This window comes from Epinephelus fuscoguttatus, linkage group LG22 (genome assembly GCF_011397635.1).
Source record: "Epinephelus fuscoguttatus linkage group LG22, E.fuscoguttatus.final_Chr_v1".
Classification (NCBI taxonomy): Eukaryota; Metazoa; Chordata; class Actinopteri; order Perciformes; family Serranidae; genus Epinephelus; species Epinephelus fuscoguttatus.
Genome location: NC_064773.1, coordinates 19,476,588 through 19,491,435, shown reverse-complemented (window position 1 = coordinate 19,491,435; position 14,848 = coordinate 19,476,588). Strand labels below are relative to the sequence as shown.

General features: G+C 40.5%; 1 protein-coding gene across 3 annotated transcripts in view; it reads right to left on the bottom strand.

The window, feature by feature from the left end:
* ccdc146 (coiled-coil domain containing 146) overlaps window positions 1–14,848 on the bottom strand; it is a 75,574-nt gene that overhangs the window by 45,617 nt on the left and 15,109 nt on the right. For all 3 annotated transcript variants that reach the window (XM_049567312.1, XM_049567313.1, XM_049567314.1), the window contains exons 3-4: window positions 7,011–7,093; window positions 3,999–4,214 (exon numbers count right to left, since the gene is read on the bottom strand). In XM_049567312.1, the coding sequence (XP_049423269.1) occupies window positions 3,999–4,214; window positions 7,011–7,093 (299 nt within the window). The remainder of the gene's footprint in view (window positions 1–3,998; window positions 4,215–7,010; window positions 7,094–14,848) is intronic.

Sequence of the window (14,848 nt, the reverse complement as noted above, 5' to 3'; positions counted from 1 at the left end):
AATATAAAAACATTATTTCTATGAATTTTTCATTCCCCTGCGGCAGATGCTTTTTGAGCAGTTGATTAAAGTTTGTATGAAACAATTTCGAGTCAGCTGTGTCATTGTGGAAAAATCTTACATTAGCACATAGTGTACAGCTACACGTTTCACAAAGTAAATGATATTAATCTTCCTGACAAGCTGATATATTGGATATTAACTGATACAGAGAAAGCTGCATGAATGCTAAAATATGTGACTGTGGGGGAAAAAAAAGTGCTGAATTCCTGTGTGTATGTCTGGCTAAAGATAAAGGACGCAAAGATTTGAAAAAGGCATATTTGCATGGTGAGCATCTGCTTGTCATATGCAGACCGCTGGCCATTTGGACAGGAGAGGAGGAGGTAGAAAGAACAGAGGAGAAGTCAGGAAGAGGGAGGAAGATTAGGCTGGAGGGGATGAAAGAAGGGGCGAGGGAGAAAGAGACAATGAGGCCAAGTGAGGCTCCCAACCAAACACTGTCACAAATAATATGCGCGCTCACTGTCTAATCCTGTCTGTTACTGCATCCTCTGAGAATGCTCTGTAAGTGGTTTTCATTTAATATTTCAATTACCGCCGGGCCTTCAACGCTCTGCCGCGGTGTGCGCGCTGTGCACTAAAAATCACTGTATCCTACAGATCATATCTTTGCAATACAGTGCTGAGTTTATGTGCTGTGAGTGGAATAATATTGCTGAAGCAATCCAGGGTCAAATGCAATGCAGGGAAGATAAGAAACTAGATCTGCTTGAAAGAATAAAGGGCTGTTGATTAAATAAAGAGTATCAAGAATATTAGAGTTGGATTAACTAATTTTTCTTCCTTCCTCTGACTTTCTGGGATACATCTGTGAGCTGAATTCAGAGCTCACACTTCAATTACTGTATCTCCGGTGCTTAAAGGGCGTGTATGAGAAATTCAGAGTTGTCTGCACACAGTTCTCATGATGGACTTGGACTAAACAGGGCGGCTAGCAGCTAACAGTGATAAACAATGGCAAAAGTGCTGACAGTGCTAATGGTGTTAACCAGAGGGCAACCGGAGTGTGAACACAATGCTTCTGATATGATTTCATGCAGCAAAGGGCCACAGGCTGGATTCGAACCCGGGCCTCTGCTTCAACAGCCTTGTGCATGGGGCGCCTGCTCTATCCACTAAGCCAACAACGCCCCACTGTAAAAACAATTTCAAAACTGATAATCTAAGATTTTTTAGGGGATTGGGGGGATGCCCTTTTTTAAAGTGAAAGGACAGCCAGAGATTGACAGGAAGGTGGAAGAGAGAGAGGGTGAGCGAGAGGACGGCCCTTCAAAATTGATAACTGAAGTGATTTTATGGCTGACCCTTCAGCTGCTTTCATCCTCTACACATCAACAGACAGTGACAATTCAATGTTACTGTTAACCTGAGAGCTCACATACCCCAAGAGATATTTCACCTGCTGTCATCGTTGACACACAAACCGACACTTTTAAGGTATACTATGCGCGATCGTTGGTTACTGTTAGTAGCGAAAGTGAAAGTTAAAGCCATTTGTTTGGTGTTTTGCCTTTCTATTGTGTTTTTTTTTTTCTGCACTGTCTCTTGGATGCCTGCGGCCAGGTGCCAGACGTTTACCTTTTTTTAAAGCCCGGATCTGACCTGAGCGCTGAGGGGGTACACGACCACAAGTGTCTCAAGCACAGATCATAAGAAAATAGTGCATAGTCACTGCAGAAAAAACCCTGTCACACACTTCATTTCATCGTTTAACTATTTACACTGCGCACATGAAACTCTCGGGTGCTTCGATTTCAACTGCTTTCATAGTTTACAGTGAATACTTTCATTTCAAACATATAAGCTGACAATCTGACTGCCTGCAGGGCCTACTGTAAAAACTTGCCTATTGGCGCTCAGCTGAAATTTCAGTTGCTTTCATCATTTACAGTTCAACTTCAGCTTTCATCTCTTTAAATGACAGCTCCACTGACTGCTTTGAGTGCTTCAATTTGCAACTCCCATTTAAAATCTAACACACACACACACACACAAAAAAAGGGAGGTTTTTACATGATTCTGCCTTTGTACTTGCAATTTTTTTAGCATGTTAAGCACACTAAGATTAAGAAAATAATGCCTTTTATAGTGTTCACTGGCCTCTAAAAAATGATTCGATCCAAGAAGGAAAGAATGTTCTATGACACGCAACCTTTAACGAGGGATCACAAGTAAATGTTGCTTTGTTTTCAAGGGTCAGAAGCCAAAATGTTTGGGAACCACTGCTGCATGTTATCATGTTGCTTAGCAATATCCCAGTAACCTCCCTTTGGCCCTTTAAACGTCGAGTTTGTGTACAGAAAAAGAGAGAGATACTCGAGTTATTTTCCATGTCTGTGGGTGTGTTTGACCCTTTGGACACACTGGTGTTGGTGTTGAGTGAGTTGGGGGGAAGGAAAAGAGAAACCTGCAGCAGAAAAAAGGAAAATTGGTTGTGATGAGAAAAGAGACTCGTGGGAGCGATAGGAACGAATTAGAGGAGGGGAACAGAAACCGAGTCCAGAGCTGACGTCAAAAAACTAACCAGTGCAGAGAGCTCAGACAAGTAAACAAGTGACATCCAGAGCAAAGAAAATCCACTTAAACTCTGTATTTGTATCATGAATTGTGTACATCTAGTTTTACCCATGACATAAATCTTTGAAAAATGTGGCTACTTAACAGACACAACATTTAAGGCAAAGGGAATAAAATTCACCCCTGCAGAAACAGCATCATTCCTCTTATAACAAACCAAAACTGTGTATATTTCAATGATAAAAACTCATATGGGAAGGAGAATTGTGCTGTATATAACTTGTCTAAAAAGCAAAGACATCTGTGTGCTCAGCTGAGATCTGGTATTTCACTTGTGACTGCTGAAACTGGATGGTATGGTAATCGAGAAGGAGAAAATTGGATCTGTCCAGTGTGCTGTCTGAACGATACAGAAAATGAGTTCTATTTTGTTTTCTGCCATCCTTTTTTTATTGTGAACTGCACATTGCTTTTTAGCAAGACAAAAAACTAGATATAGGTTTTGTAAATATGGAGGATGTACAACGACTGAGGTGGCTATTCACATGTAAATTACCCAGTCATCTGGAGAAAGCCCGGAAGAAGGGGGGAATAAAAGCTCTTTATTGAGATAATCTATCAACATTTGTGAATAGTTCATTTGAGATATTGCTTTTTTGTTGTTTCTTTTCTTTTCCTTTTCCAAGTTTTGTATATGCATGACCATATGATGTATAAAAGGAATGATAAAAAGCTGAAACTGATTTTGATTTTTATTTAGATGGGTCTTTTTAGGTGGCTAAAATACATTCTGCTGCAGCCCCATCCCCAGCACTTTGACATTTAGCTTCTGTGCTGGTAATTCAGCTCACCAATGGTGCTAGCAAAGCAACACGGTACATAAAATAAGCATGGCAGAAATGTCAAATAGGTCGGACAAAAGTGTTTACCTATAAATCCTTCAGCATTATGGCTAAACAATTAACAGTTACAGTGATACAGAAAAAATGAACACACAGTACCATTATTATTTGTGTGTCTTTTACTCTTCACCCTCATTTCCATCAAAAGGAAGTTGCTGCCTCCTTTAGCTCACCTCAGTGTTTGGTCCCTAGTAACTTATATGCGTGTGTGTCCATGCATGCATATGCTCTCTACTGTACACAACTTCCCTTTACCCCACACACAGTTTCACTTCTTTGTTTTGCCTTTACTCTCCTCCGTCTCTGTGCTTCTGTCAGTGGTGTGAATCACCTATGTTTGTGAGACGGAGCTGAACTTTGTAATAGATATATATTTTAGAATCAGCCGTCAATTTCATTTGACTCAATATCTGACTGAAAATGAAACTTGCAGCATGAGCGACTGCAGTAACGTGTGCATGTACGTATATATACACACACACACACACACACACACACACTGTATATACAGCTCACCATCTCAGTTGGTGCTGTGTCTTGTACTCTCTGTCCTCTGTAGCTCTCAGTTCATTGTATGCCTGGAGGAGCTGTTGCCTCAGTTCATTGACCTCACTTTCAGGCTCCTCAGAGGTGCTCTGCTCCTCTGCTCTCTCCACCTCAGCCTGCAGCCTCTCCAGCTCAGCACGACACCTCTTTGCTTCTCCCAAAAGGTGCATTTCAGAATCCTGGGTACTGTTGGATGAAACAATGATTTAAGTGTATGATATGCAGTGTGCAGATACTATTTCCTAACTGCTGGCATTTGAACAGTCCAAAACGCAGGTAAAATATTTATCCACTCCACAATTTTATATGACTCTCATCTCATAAACAGATTCGTGCATATGCAAGATTTTGGTATCGGAAGTGATGGGTTTTCATTTGTAATCTGAGTAACATTGACCAATAGCATTTGAATTGTAAAGTAAAGCGTAAATTGTGCGGGGAGGCAGAGCGCATTGGTTGAAATGCAATCTTGGAACCCTTAGGGTATCGTCCAATGACAATTTAACTTTCTTTTAACTTTATTTTAAAAAATGTGTCTGCATTCATATACAGTTGTGTTAAGGATTATCCAGAGGAATGGAAAATTGTCCAGCCTATTTCTCCTAGACATAACTGAGCTCAATATAACATCAATATGAGATTTTGACCATTTTTTGATTTTACATACTTATTAAATTCAAGCTCCTGAGAAACAGCCTTCCTCTGTCTCATCCCATTCCTAATTTAAGATCTTAAAATCCTTTTTTTCCTCTCTCACTGCAGTGATCTTTTTCATTTGTCTGAAATAGTCAGCTCTTTAGATAACAGTAAGATCCAAAAGGAGAACTTCATTGGCTTATAAATAAATTTATCTCAGTGATCAAATTCAGGTTTCAACTCTGGGTATTTTATCTCTTCTCAGGGTTGTGAATCCTCCGAGAAGCGTATTAACACAGCTAAAGAACTCCTGCTGCTTTATTCTTTTGCTCCTTATTTTTCTTAAAGGTAGTTTAGGAGAAACAGATCAGGAGTTAGTAATCTTCAAATAAGAAGCTAATTTATTTCTGATGAGACAATGACAAGAGGACTGTGAGCAGCAAAATTTTCCTCTGGGTAGCCAAAATGACCTGGAAAAGGAAGAGGAAGTCTTGACCTGGATATCCACTGGCTACACAAGATCTCCATGGATATATAAAGAAAAATACATACAACATTGGAAGTGGAGCTCCATCCATTCAGGAAAGTTGCTCAGTGGCACATGAAGCCAAAAAAGTTCGACTTCCCGGGTGTAAAGTCACCCGAATATTCCGCATCGAGGGCCCATGGAGCAAACACACCAGAGACTTCTGCCAGCCCAGCTGGCTAACTTACGGTTTAGCCCTCTGCTAGCTTGAATGGGATAAAATGATCTAATTGTGTGGCTTTTATAGACTAGACGCATAATAGACTGAATGGATCAAATTTCGATAGTGAAAGACATTTCACTGAGGTTGTGACACTCAAAAATAACTAAACCCAGATTTACAGACAACTCTTTCACTATATAAGTCAATGGGAAAATGTTTTTTTGGCCCCATGGCTTCACACGATAGACCCAGAAGTTGTAATTCCATGGCAGCCATTCCCCCTGTTGCTCCCAGAGGCTTATCTCCAACTGACCGACACCTGATTGATTCCAAGATTGAGATAATTCTTTCTACACGAAAACATGACAGTATACTGCATTTCAAGAACTACTTGTTTTGCAAATTTTCACATTATCCTAAGATAGTATTGACTGTATCTCATGATTCTTTGGGAAAACTAACCAATAACTATGATATAAATCCATATGAACCTCAGTAAAATGGCAAATCACGTAACAACAAATATCCTTAATAGCCTTAACTCTTGTCTGAATCAAATTTTTCACAAAAACTGTGGTGCAATCTGCATGTGTGTGTATGTACATATATATATATATATATATATATATATACACACATATATATATATATATATATATATAGCCACCATGTCATCCATTGCTTTGTGGACTATAGTTCTGAAGCCTCCATTTTGGAATTTTGGCCGTTGACATCTTGTTCTTTTTTAGCGAGAAGTGACCATATTTGGACAAGAAGGTGAAGCTGCAGAGGAACAAGGAGTGGCGAACCCAAGGACATTGCCCTGGTTGCGACCTTGTAATCACAATGTCATCACACCCTAAAGCATAACTCACTTATTTTACTCTTGATGGATCATAATTTACACAGTGAACATCGTGCTATTTTGAAGAAGACTTAAAACTAGAGATTGAGATCTTAAACTTACAAGGAAATGTTTACTGAGGTCATTTTCACAATGACTTCTGTACAATTGGTCTTCATTTTTGCAACCAGTGGAGTCGCCCCCTAAACATATAGTAGCTGCTGATTCCCATGACAGACTTACTAACGCTGACTGGATGTAATGTGCATATTCAGATTGTTTACTTGTTTTCACAAGAAATTACATAAATATTTAGTTGTTTCCACAAGAAATTGGGGTCTCGAAAGTCAATTTCACTTCATCTTCATATTATGTGCTTTGGTGGCAATTTTGAGAATCAGTGTTCCATTCAGGATGTGATAAAGCTTAAAAAAGATGGACGTTTTTGACTGACAGTTGTGGTGGTTAACACCGTCTCAGTTACATCCTTGCTTTCACCTCTTTGCTCAAATTAGGATTGCTGGCTCCACTAACTGAGTGAGAAGTGACCCCAATCCAAATGTCTCCTCAGAAGCCAGCAGCTTGTCACAGATGCTACTTCCACCCTTTCTCAACAGTGTATAAGAGCAGCACAACTAGATCTGATAAGGAGTTAAAAGTCTTCTTCAAGGACACCTCAGTGGGATGGATTCTGGCTGCCACAAGAATTGAACTTCTCTACTGGGCTGTACTCTCAGCATCTTTGCAGTCATAATGCATCCTCAAAATGTAACAGACACAAAGTCAAGGGTGAAATGAACAACAACAACATACCTCTTCAGCGCATCATGAAGTTGCCTGTAGCTGGATTTCAGCTGGGTTACTTTGGTGTGGCTGATTTTGCCCGATGACAACAACTGAGGAGGACAAATGCAGAAATATTACAAATCATAGAGACATGAAAAACAGTTTGCAAAGACGGATTTGCAGGGAGCGCACAATATTTTAGCAGTATCACATAAGAGGGAGTGCTGATATGCAATACAACAGCATGACCTCAAGTGTGATATTGCTTGTATATAAGCAACCTTGTCTCCTTGAAATTACATTTGTATACAGCTAATCTGAAACAGTCCAAGTGCTTTGTTTCTTAAACCCAAGACGAGAGTCTAGATGTAAACCTGCAGTTCTGGTGTCAAGGTCCTGCACTTTGTACACCTGCTATTCTCCCCAACCACCTCTTCCTGGAGCTTACATGGTACATGAATGCAGCGTTTCATTACCTGCAAGAAACGTCTCTGAACATAATCTAGGCAGGAATTACATTGCCGCAACAATGTAATTAGAAAGCAATTTAGTAACACAAAAACATAATTTCTAGGAAACCGGCCAGGGTGATACAAGTGCCATTTATGTCAATAGTCATAAGCGACAACAGATTATGATTTGTTTGTTTATTTAATCATTTATTTGGCTCCACCAGCACAAATAGTTCTGCAACTGGGCTGGGACTGGACTGTCGCCAGCCAACACAATAACATCCCTTCACACAGGCTTGCTACTTTGTGTCATGTACATTTATCTGTATGTTTCCATGTGCAACCAGTGAAATAAGAGTCTGTTGATCAAACAGTGCGTTGCAATACTAGTTGATGTCATAGGAGCACACCTGGAGGTTTGCAGTTAAGTATTCAGGCTTCTTTTCTTCCCTCCTTCTTCTTCTGATGACCATTTGGGATTTGACTCAAATCTTATTTGTGGAAATATGTTCAGCTTTTTATGACGACCATTATTGTAGGCTAATTAACGTATAATGTCATTAATGGTTTAGAACACCTGTACAGCAAAGTGATACATGCATTAAAGTCCCAGTGATGTTACACTGTATATCAGCACTCACTGAGGGCCTCTCGTCCAATCCAATTACTTGGTTGGAACTAACTGTTGTATAAAATTGATTACTTATGGTTGATAGTAATTCTTAGAGTGACCAGCATTTCCAAACTCCTATCAGCAAATGATTGGTGGCTGGGTTTTTAAAAAATTTCCCCCAGTGTCAATCATCCACATCTGAGCAGTGCGGCTACACTCCAGACATTACAGCAGTCCTAAACCCTTTGGCTTCGTTCAGCTAAGTTGGCAGCAAATCGTCCTGCATGGGTGTGCCAGCTCAGGTTGCACCACTTCGAAGTCTTTGATCTGACCCAGAGCTGCATGTATAAAAGCCAAGACATTAATAGGATATCACATTCTGTGGAAATCTCTCGCTGCCGTTTTTCCGGACGGAATATTCAATAGGACGATATTGCTTTGAAACAGATACAATTCTGACCAGTAAGCGCTTTGGTAATATTGTTTAGTGACAAAATTAAGTTGCAGAAGTTGAAACTAAATCACAAGAGACTCCAAAAGACTTTCAAATGTCATAATAGCCAGAACTTTTTTGACAAGAATTGCTTTATTTTTTGCTGTAATATGCTCAAACTTCAGTTATAAGAAAAAGCTCTTTTATATCTGCCTGAGCTCGCCAACACAAAGTGTGTTCGACCACAACAGAGCCCAACTCCCTGATGTCTGTAAAGAGGATTTAATTCAAGTTGGGCTGAATAAACCTTAATCATCACAGCAGATCACAGCATCTGAGCACCTTATCACAATCAGTATAAAAAACAACCCCCCCCCCCCCCAACTATCTGAGATCTCAAAGGGAGAAGAAAAATCATTTAGAGTGGCCCATAAATAACGACAAGTAAGTACAGTTCTTCAGACCACAGGTACCATTAGCCCTGAATGATTTGAAAAAGTTGATAAAAACAGATACACAGCTGTGAAACCTTGGTGAAAAGAAAACAAAAACGCAGCACAGAGAAAGACATCAGGTCAACAGCGTCGCAAAAAGGGAAAATTATCACTAAGAGTTGTTGTTAAATTTCTCTCTGTGGGGACGTAGTTCCGTATGTGTAAACAGTGATATAAACAGAAGACCGGTGTTGTTCCCTCTTATCTTCAGAGCCAGGTTGGTAGAGAGGGGAGTAATAAGGGATAGCCTTGTCTGTATCAAAGAGCTGCAGAACTGAGGATATCTCAGGTCGGACGGTGTAGCCCGTAATCTAACGGCAATGAAAACACACAAGCGCTCCGATTATATACACACACACACACACACACACACACACACACACACACACAGGCTGATAACTCACCCCAACTTCAAACATTTGGGATAGCCGATTATGTTTTTAGATTCATTCCATTATATTGTTTATCTGGCTGTTGTCAAATGTGCTCGCGAGTGCCCGACCACGTCCCAAGGGCTGAGAGGACAGAGATATGAACGTTGTGAGTGATGCAGATTAGGGCACTCGTTAATATGATTTATTCAGATGTTTTTTCTGTCAGTTTGCATTAGCAGGCACCCAAGGTCACGTCACTACGAGCGAAACACCTGACAAATATTACTTTTACTTGTTATATCCACTCACTTTTACATCTTGAAATAGTTAAGTGGGTCATCTGGTCCGGATTGATGTCTTTAACTTTAGTCATGTAATCTAATAATAATTCCTAAAAAAGCTTATTACGGGAACATGAGAAATTATCTCATCGCAGTGAAAAGAAATAACAATTCAGGACAGAATCTGAGGATGAATAACACATCAAATATGGCCAGTGTGTGTGCTGTCAGCAACATAGTGATGCGACAGACACACTGGCCATACGCTGGGCATTTATCTGAGAAAAGCAGCCTGAAGCGGTTTCAGGCAGCCTCTCTAATTCCGCTGCCAAGACTTATCTTCAGCGGTATAGAGTATTGGAGGCTTTTATGGTGTGGCTGCATAAGGCTCGCATGTGGCAGACCATCTTTGAAGTGCGATACAGACAATCACTGGAAGATATTTACACGGGCACATGGACTCACATACCTGTTCATCTAACCCCCCCACCCCACCCCCCACCCCCCCCCCTCGAGCATGTGATCTGTACAGAAGCAATAAACCTTCCAGTAATATGGGTGTGTGGTGCAGCAGGTATGTGAAGTGTGTAACAATAAGAACCTGTGGGCTTTAATACTCTGCGCCCTCAGGGAGAGAAATAATGACCACGAGGCACAGCGCTGGATTCCACTGTGTGATGAAGAGAGCCACCATCCCTCTCTCCCTCGTGTGTGTATCTCTGCCTTCATGTCCTTATACTGACTGTTTGAACTGGAGTCGAGCCTACAGCGAGATTGAATCACTTTGTTAGGAGAAGTTTTGTGCTGTAATATTTTCCTCTCTGGCGTATTCCTCCATCAGGGCTGAGAGCCACTTCAGTAGATGAAATCAATTATCCAAAACTGTGTCATTTCTCTAGAAATATGACAAGTGCGTGAGACATCCAACGCTCAAGAAAAAACACAAAATCCAATTACATGACCCGTGGTTATGAATCACATAATACACCGGAACAATAGCCACATCCCAAAAACAAATAATCAGTGCCAAGTTAATGAACTCACGAGTTTATAACAAGACTCCCAAGTAGGGCAACATACATAATGTCACTGGGCGAGGACCCAGAACTAAGAACTGTTCACTCTGTAGAACAAACAATTAATTTTAATTGCTTGTGTTGCTTAATTTCTATGAGATGCTTCATGAAATTGCTTAAGGTATGAATAATGTTTGTGGTAGAGTAAGCGCAACTTCAATTAAGACAATGTTAAAACCACCATAAATGACCACATAACCACATTATCATTACAGGCAAAATCAAGCGTATTGTTTATTCATAGAGGACTTTATTATCTATTCCATCAATGGTGACATCACAGCAGTTTTTACATTTTTAATTAAGTAAGCCATTGTGTAACTTCACCAACAGCTGCGGCCGCAGAATGGAGCGGTGAGGAGGATAAGACTGAGTCCAAACTCAGCCTACATCTGCTACACCGAAATATCATTGAGCAAGGCATGGAGGAGGCAAATGAAACAAGAATTTTCATGTGGGGAAATAAAGTTCCTGAACAAGTTTTCTATAAATGTATTTATCGGGATAAACACCTTGAAATTTTTAAAGGGTCTCCAAAACAAGCCATTCCCGCGGCTTTGTTTATTTTAACAATTTGCGCTACCAAAACGTCCCATTTCTCTTCATTAAAAAATTAGAGCCTGCTCCAAACACACAGTGTTAAATGTAAGAGAATCACTAAGCAGCACAAAATAAATAAAGAGCAGCCAGCAGTTTCAATTAATGATATCCACACTGACAGCTCATGAGGCGAGCAAAGCGAGCAGAGCCATTTGGGGTTTTAGAAGAAGAAGAAAAAAAAAAAGCTGTTTTGCATTTATTTCTGTGACATGTTGCAGGTGGCTGCTGTTGGTTTGAGATCACGTTTTGAATTTACATATTTTGTTCGTGCTGGAGATGAAGAGAGGCTGTCGAAATTCGGTCCAAACTTTCCTGACACAACACAGGACAATCTTGTATCAGGAGAAAAAAAACATTAAAGAGCGCAGATTGGCTTTTCATAAAACTAGGCTGTTTATGCAGGAAGGAGACTCACATATTTTTCAAAATTGGTGCTACATGACCAGAGGAAACAGAGGAAAAGCGCTGTGGCATTCACTTTTGCTAGAAGAAGGGGTAGAAAAAGCTACCACAATGCACTGTGCCCCACCAGAACAATAAACACTCCCACCAGTTGTTGCTGGAATTCAAGTTTGTCCATTTTTGCACAGGAAACAATATGGCAGCCAGCTGGTCACAAATTATTAGGGCTGTACCCAAATATTCGGATATTCGAATATTTGTTTCTATGGGTAGGTATTCATTATGAAAATTTGGTATTCGATATTCGTTTTTTTATTACTTTTTTTTTTTTTTAAACATTTTTTTTGGTGCTAAATGTCTTTTTGTTGTTGGTAAATGTAGGTTATCAATAAAAATCAAAACTTTTAAATTGCATTGTTAAAAATGTGAAAATATAGTATAGCCTACCAACGGAGCTTGTGCGCACGGCAGGCTCGAGCGCAACCGTCTCAGGCTGTGGATCAATGCCAAGTTTTACCACTTTATCACTATTCCCTCTAACTTGTAGCTGTTTTTTTCATTATCTTTTGAATTTAATATGAATTATGGAACCATTTTTGTCAACGTTTTCAAAGTTTCTTTTGGAGTGTGTGACACAAGTGTGTTTTGAAAACGACCGTGGACTGTCACCTGCTCAACGCATCAGTACCTTCGGATGCCATGACATTAATGGACAATAATGTCAAAATATCATTTACAGACCGATATAACAGACGATCACTGCTGCCCAACCCGCAGGTCCATTTGCGGGTCCTGTGGGTTACGGGTCGACCCGCGCATCACTACTCAGCTCAGTCTATAAATGCTGTACACAACAGTAAGGCTACAGACATTATATTCTATTCAGGCCGGCAGAACCAGCAGCGCATTGGCTCTACAGTGCACGGCACTGCTGATTAACCATTTTATTGCAGCACAGAGTGTCTGCCAGCAACCAGTTACTTGCAGAAGCTTCCTACAACTTGTTTCAACGGTTCCAATTTAATCAGAAGACAAATTAAACAGGATGACTAGCCAATGTGAAAATCAAAAGAAAGCATAGAATAATGTACTGAAAGAGACTGTTGTGCCGTCACATTTTTTTGTGGTTTGAGAGCAAAGATCTGGTCGCCACTGTGCAAAACTCCACAATACAATTAGGTCCGAAAAAACCCCGGAGGAGTGCTTCGCAAGGAGTCTTTGAAAGGAGCTGAGTCTGGCGTAAAACCGGAGAGAGCAGGCAACACGGCTGCAGCACGGCCACAGCACCCCCCCCGCCCCCCGTCCCCCTGCCCCGCCGTGAACAAATATTCGAATATTCGTTATAAATTCTGCCGAAGGTCCGAATGTTAGCCCTACAAATTATCTCAAATTACGGTTAGATGGTAAGCTAAAATATTTCTTGCAAACAATTTATGTCAGAAGAGAATAGAATCTTGGTTCATATTTGTTTAGCAATACTTAGTTATACCATTTGATCTCAGTATTTTCAGCCTCTATTTTTACAATACAGGAAACAGTATGGATGCTTCTTGCTCATAAATACTCATATTACAGCCAAACAGCACACTAAAATATGATTCTGAAAACATCTTTAGGTGAGAAATAGGCAACACAGTGGCAGAATCTTGGTTTATATTTGATCAGCACTGCCTATATTTATCATCTGATCTAAGTTTGAGAGAGTGACATAGAAAGAGGAGCTCGATCACTTTCTGTACTCTTTTTGTCCGTGGTGACGGGGATATGAAAATGCAGAAGTACAATCTGTAGTTCGAGCAACAGTTCAAGAGTCAGCAAAAAGCCACCGAATAACGCCTTTGAGCTGAAACAGGAGCAGGGAAATCTGGGTGCTGGTAAGATCGAGAGAAGTTTACCACAGTTCATTCAGGGTTTCCCCACACATTTATTTATTTTTGACAGCCTGCCACGATTAAAACCTCTGCTGCCACTTTTGAATTTTCATACATTGGGTGCACTGTTGGAAAATATATACTGTTCAGTTATTCATTGCACCTATTTCTTGAAGTGTACTTCTGGCATAGATGGAGAAGCAGAACAGCGGGCGTAGTCAAAGTGAAACTTAACCGTTCACTGTGCTGGGTCTCAAAATTTTCTTTCACTCACAAGTAGCTGCTCTTCTCATCCATTGATCTGATCAACTCTGATTGGATCGACTGATCAATTATCCACCCGCAACTCAAAACTCCACAAACTGCTGCTGGGGAAAAAACATTTGTGCTTGCACTGTGTTGACGGATCCGCTAAAAAATCCAAAATACTATCATTTTCACATACTACCTATATTGTTATGATACAAAGCTGGTTGAAAATCAGCAGTTTTCCCTTTCAAAGATACAATGTCATGTAGGCTATGTTGTCACTAATTATCCATCGAAACACATCTTACCTAAACTGGTTTGGCTTTACTCGTATTAACGTTTATCTGCTCTGAGCTAAATTGTGCCATCTGCAGCTGTGTTATGTAAGAAAAATGAAACATCGAATCAGGATAGAGTACTGGCAGGTGCTCAATACTGTTGAGCTGGATTCAGGGAAAATAGACTCTGAAGGCTCGAATGATTCTTTTGCCTAATTTGCAACATCCTGAGCAAGCTGTGTAAATCCGAAAAAAAAAGGGAAAAAAAGTTGTTTGTACTAATTGAAACAAGCCCACTTTATTGTTGCTGCTGGCTAACCATGGATCTTACATTAATTGTGCCCACCTGAGTCTCGTTTGGAACTGAAGAGTGACTGGTGGAGTTGACAGATTTCATTAAGGCTTTATAATCTGAACTGGGTCAGGGGATGAGGCCTTTAAATTTTGTGCTGCCCACGTCCAAAACCACAAAACAACGCAGCGTGAAAAAGCATCACCTGAACATCAGTTGAGCAGATAGTTCCTGTGCACTGACTCATTTCGCTCTTCAGGGAAATGAGCAGACTTCAGAGTGAGGCAGGACGGCACCATGCGCTGACTGCAGGCGAAGGACCTTCCTCCTCTCTCCCCCCCCACCCCTCCTATAATCTGTCTGCATCTCTGTGGTTTTTCACAATGCTGCTGATATGGTGTTTTGCATTACGCAATAGTACTGCCCCTCCCATCCTCTCTAACTCAGCAC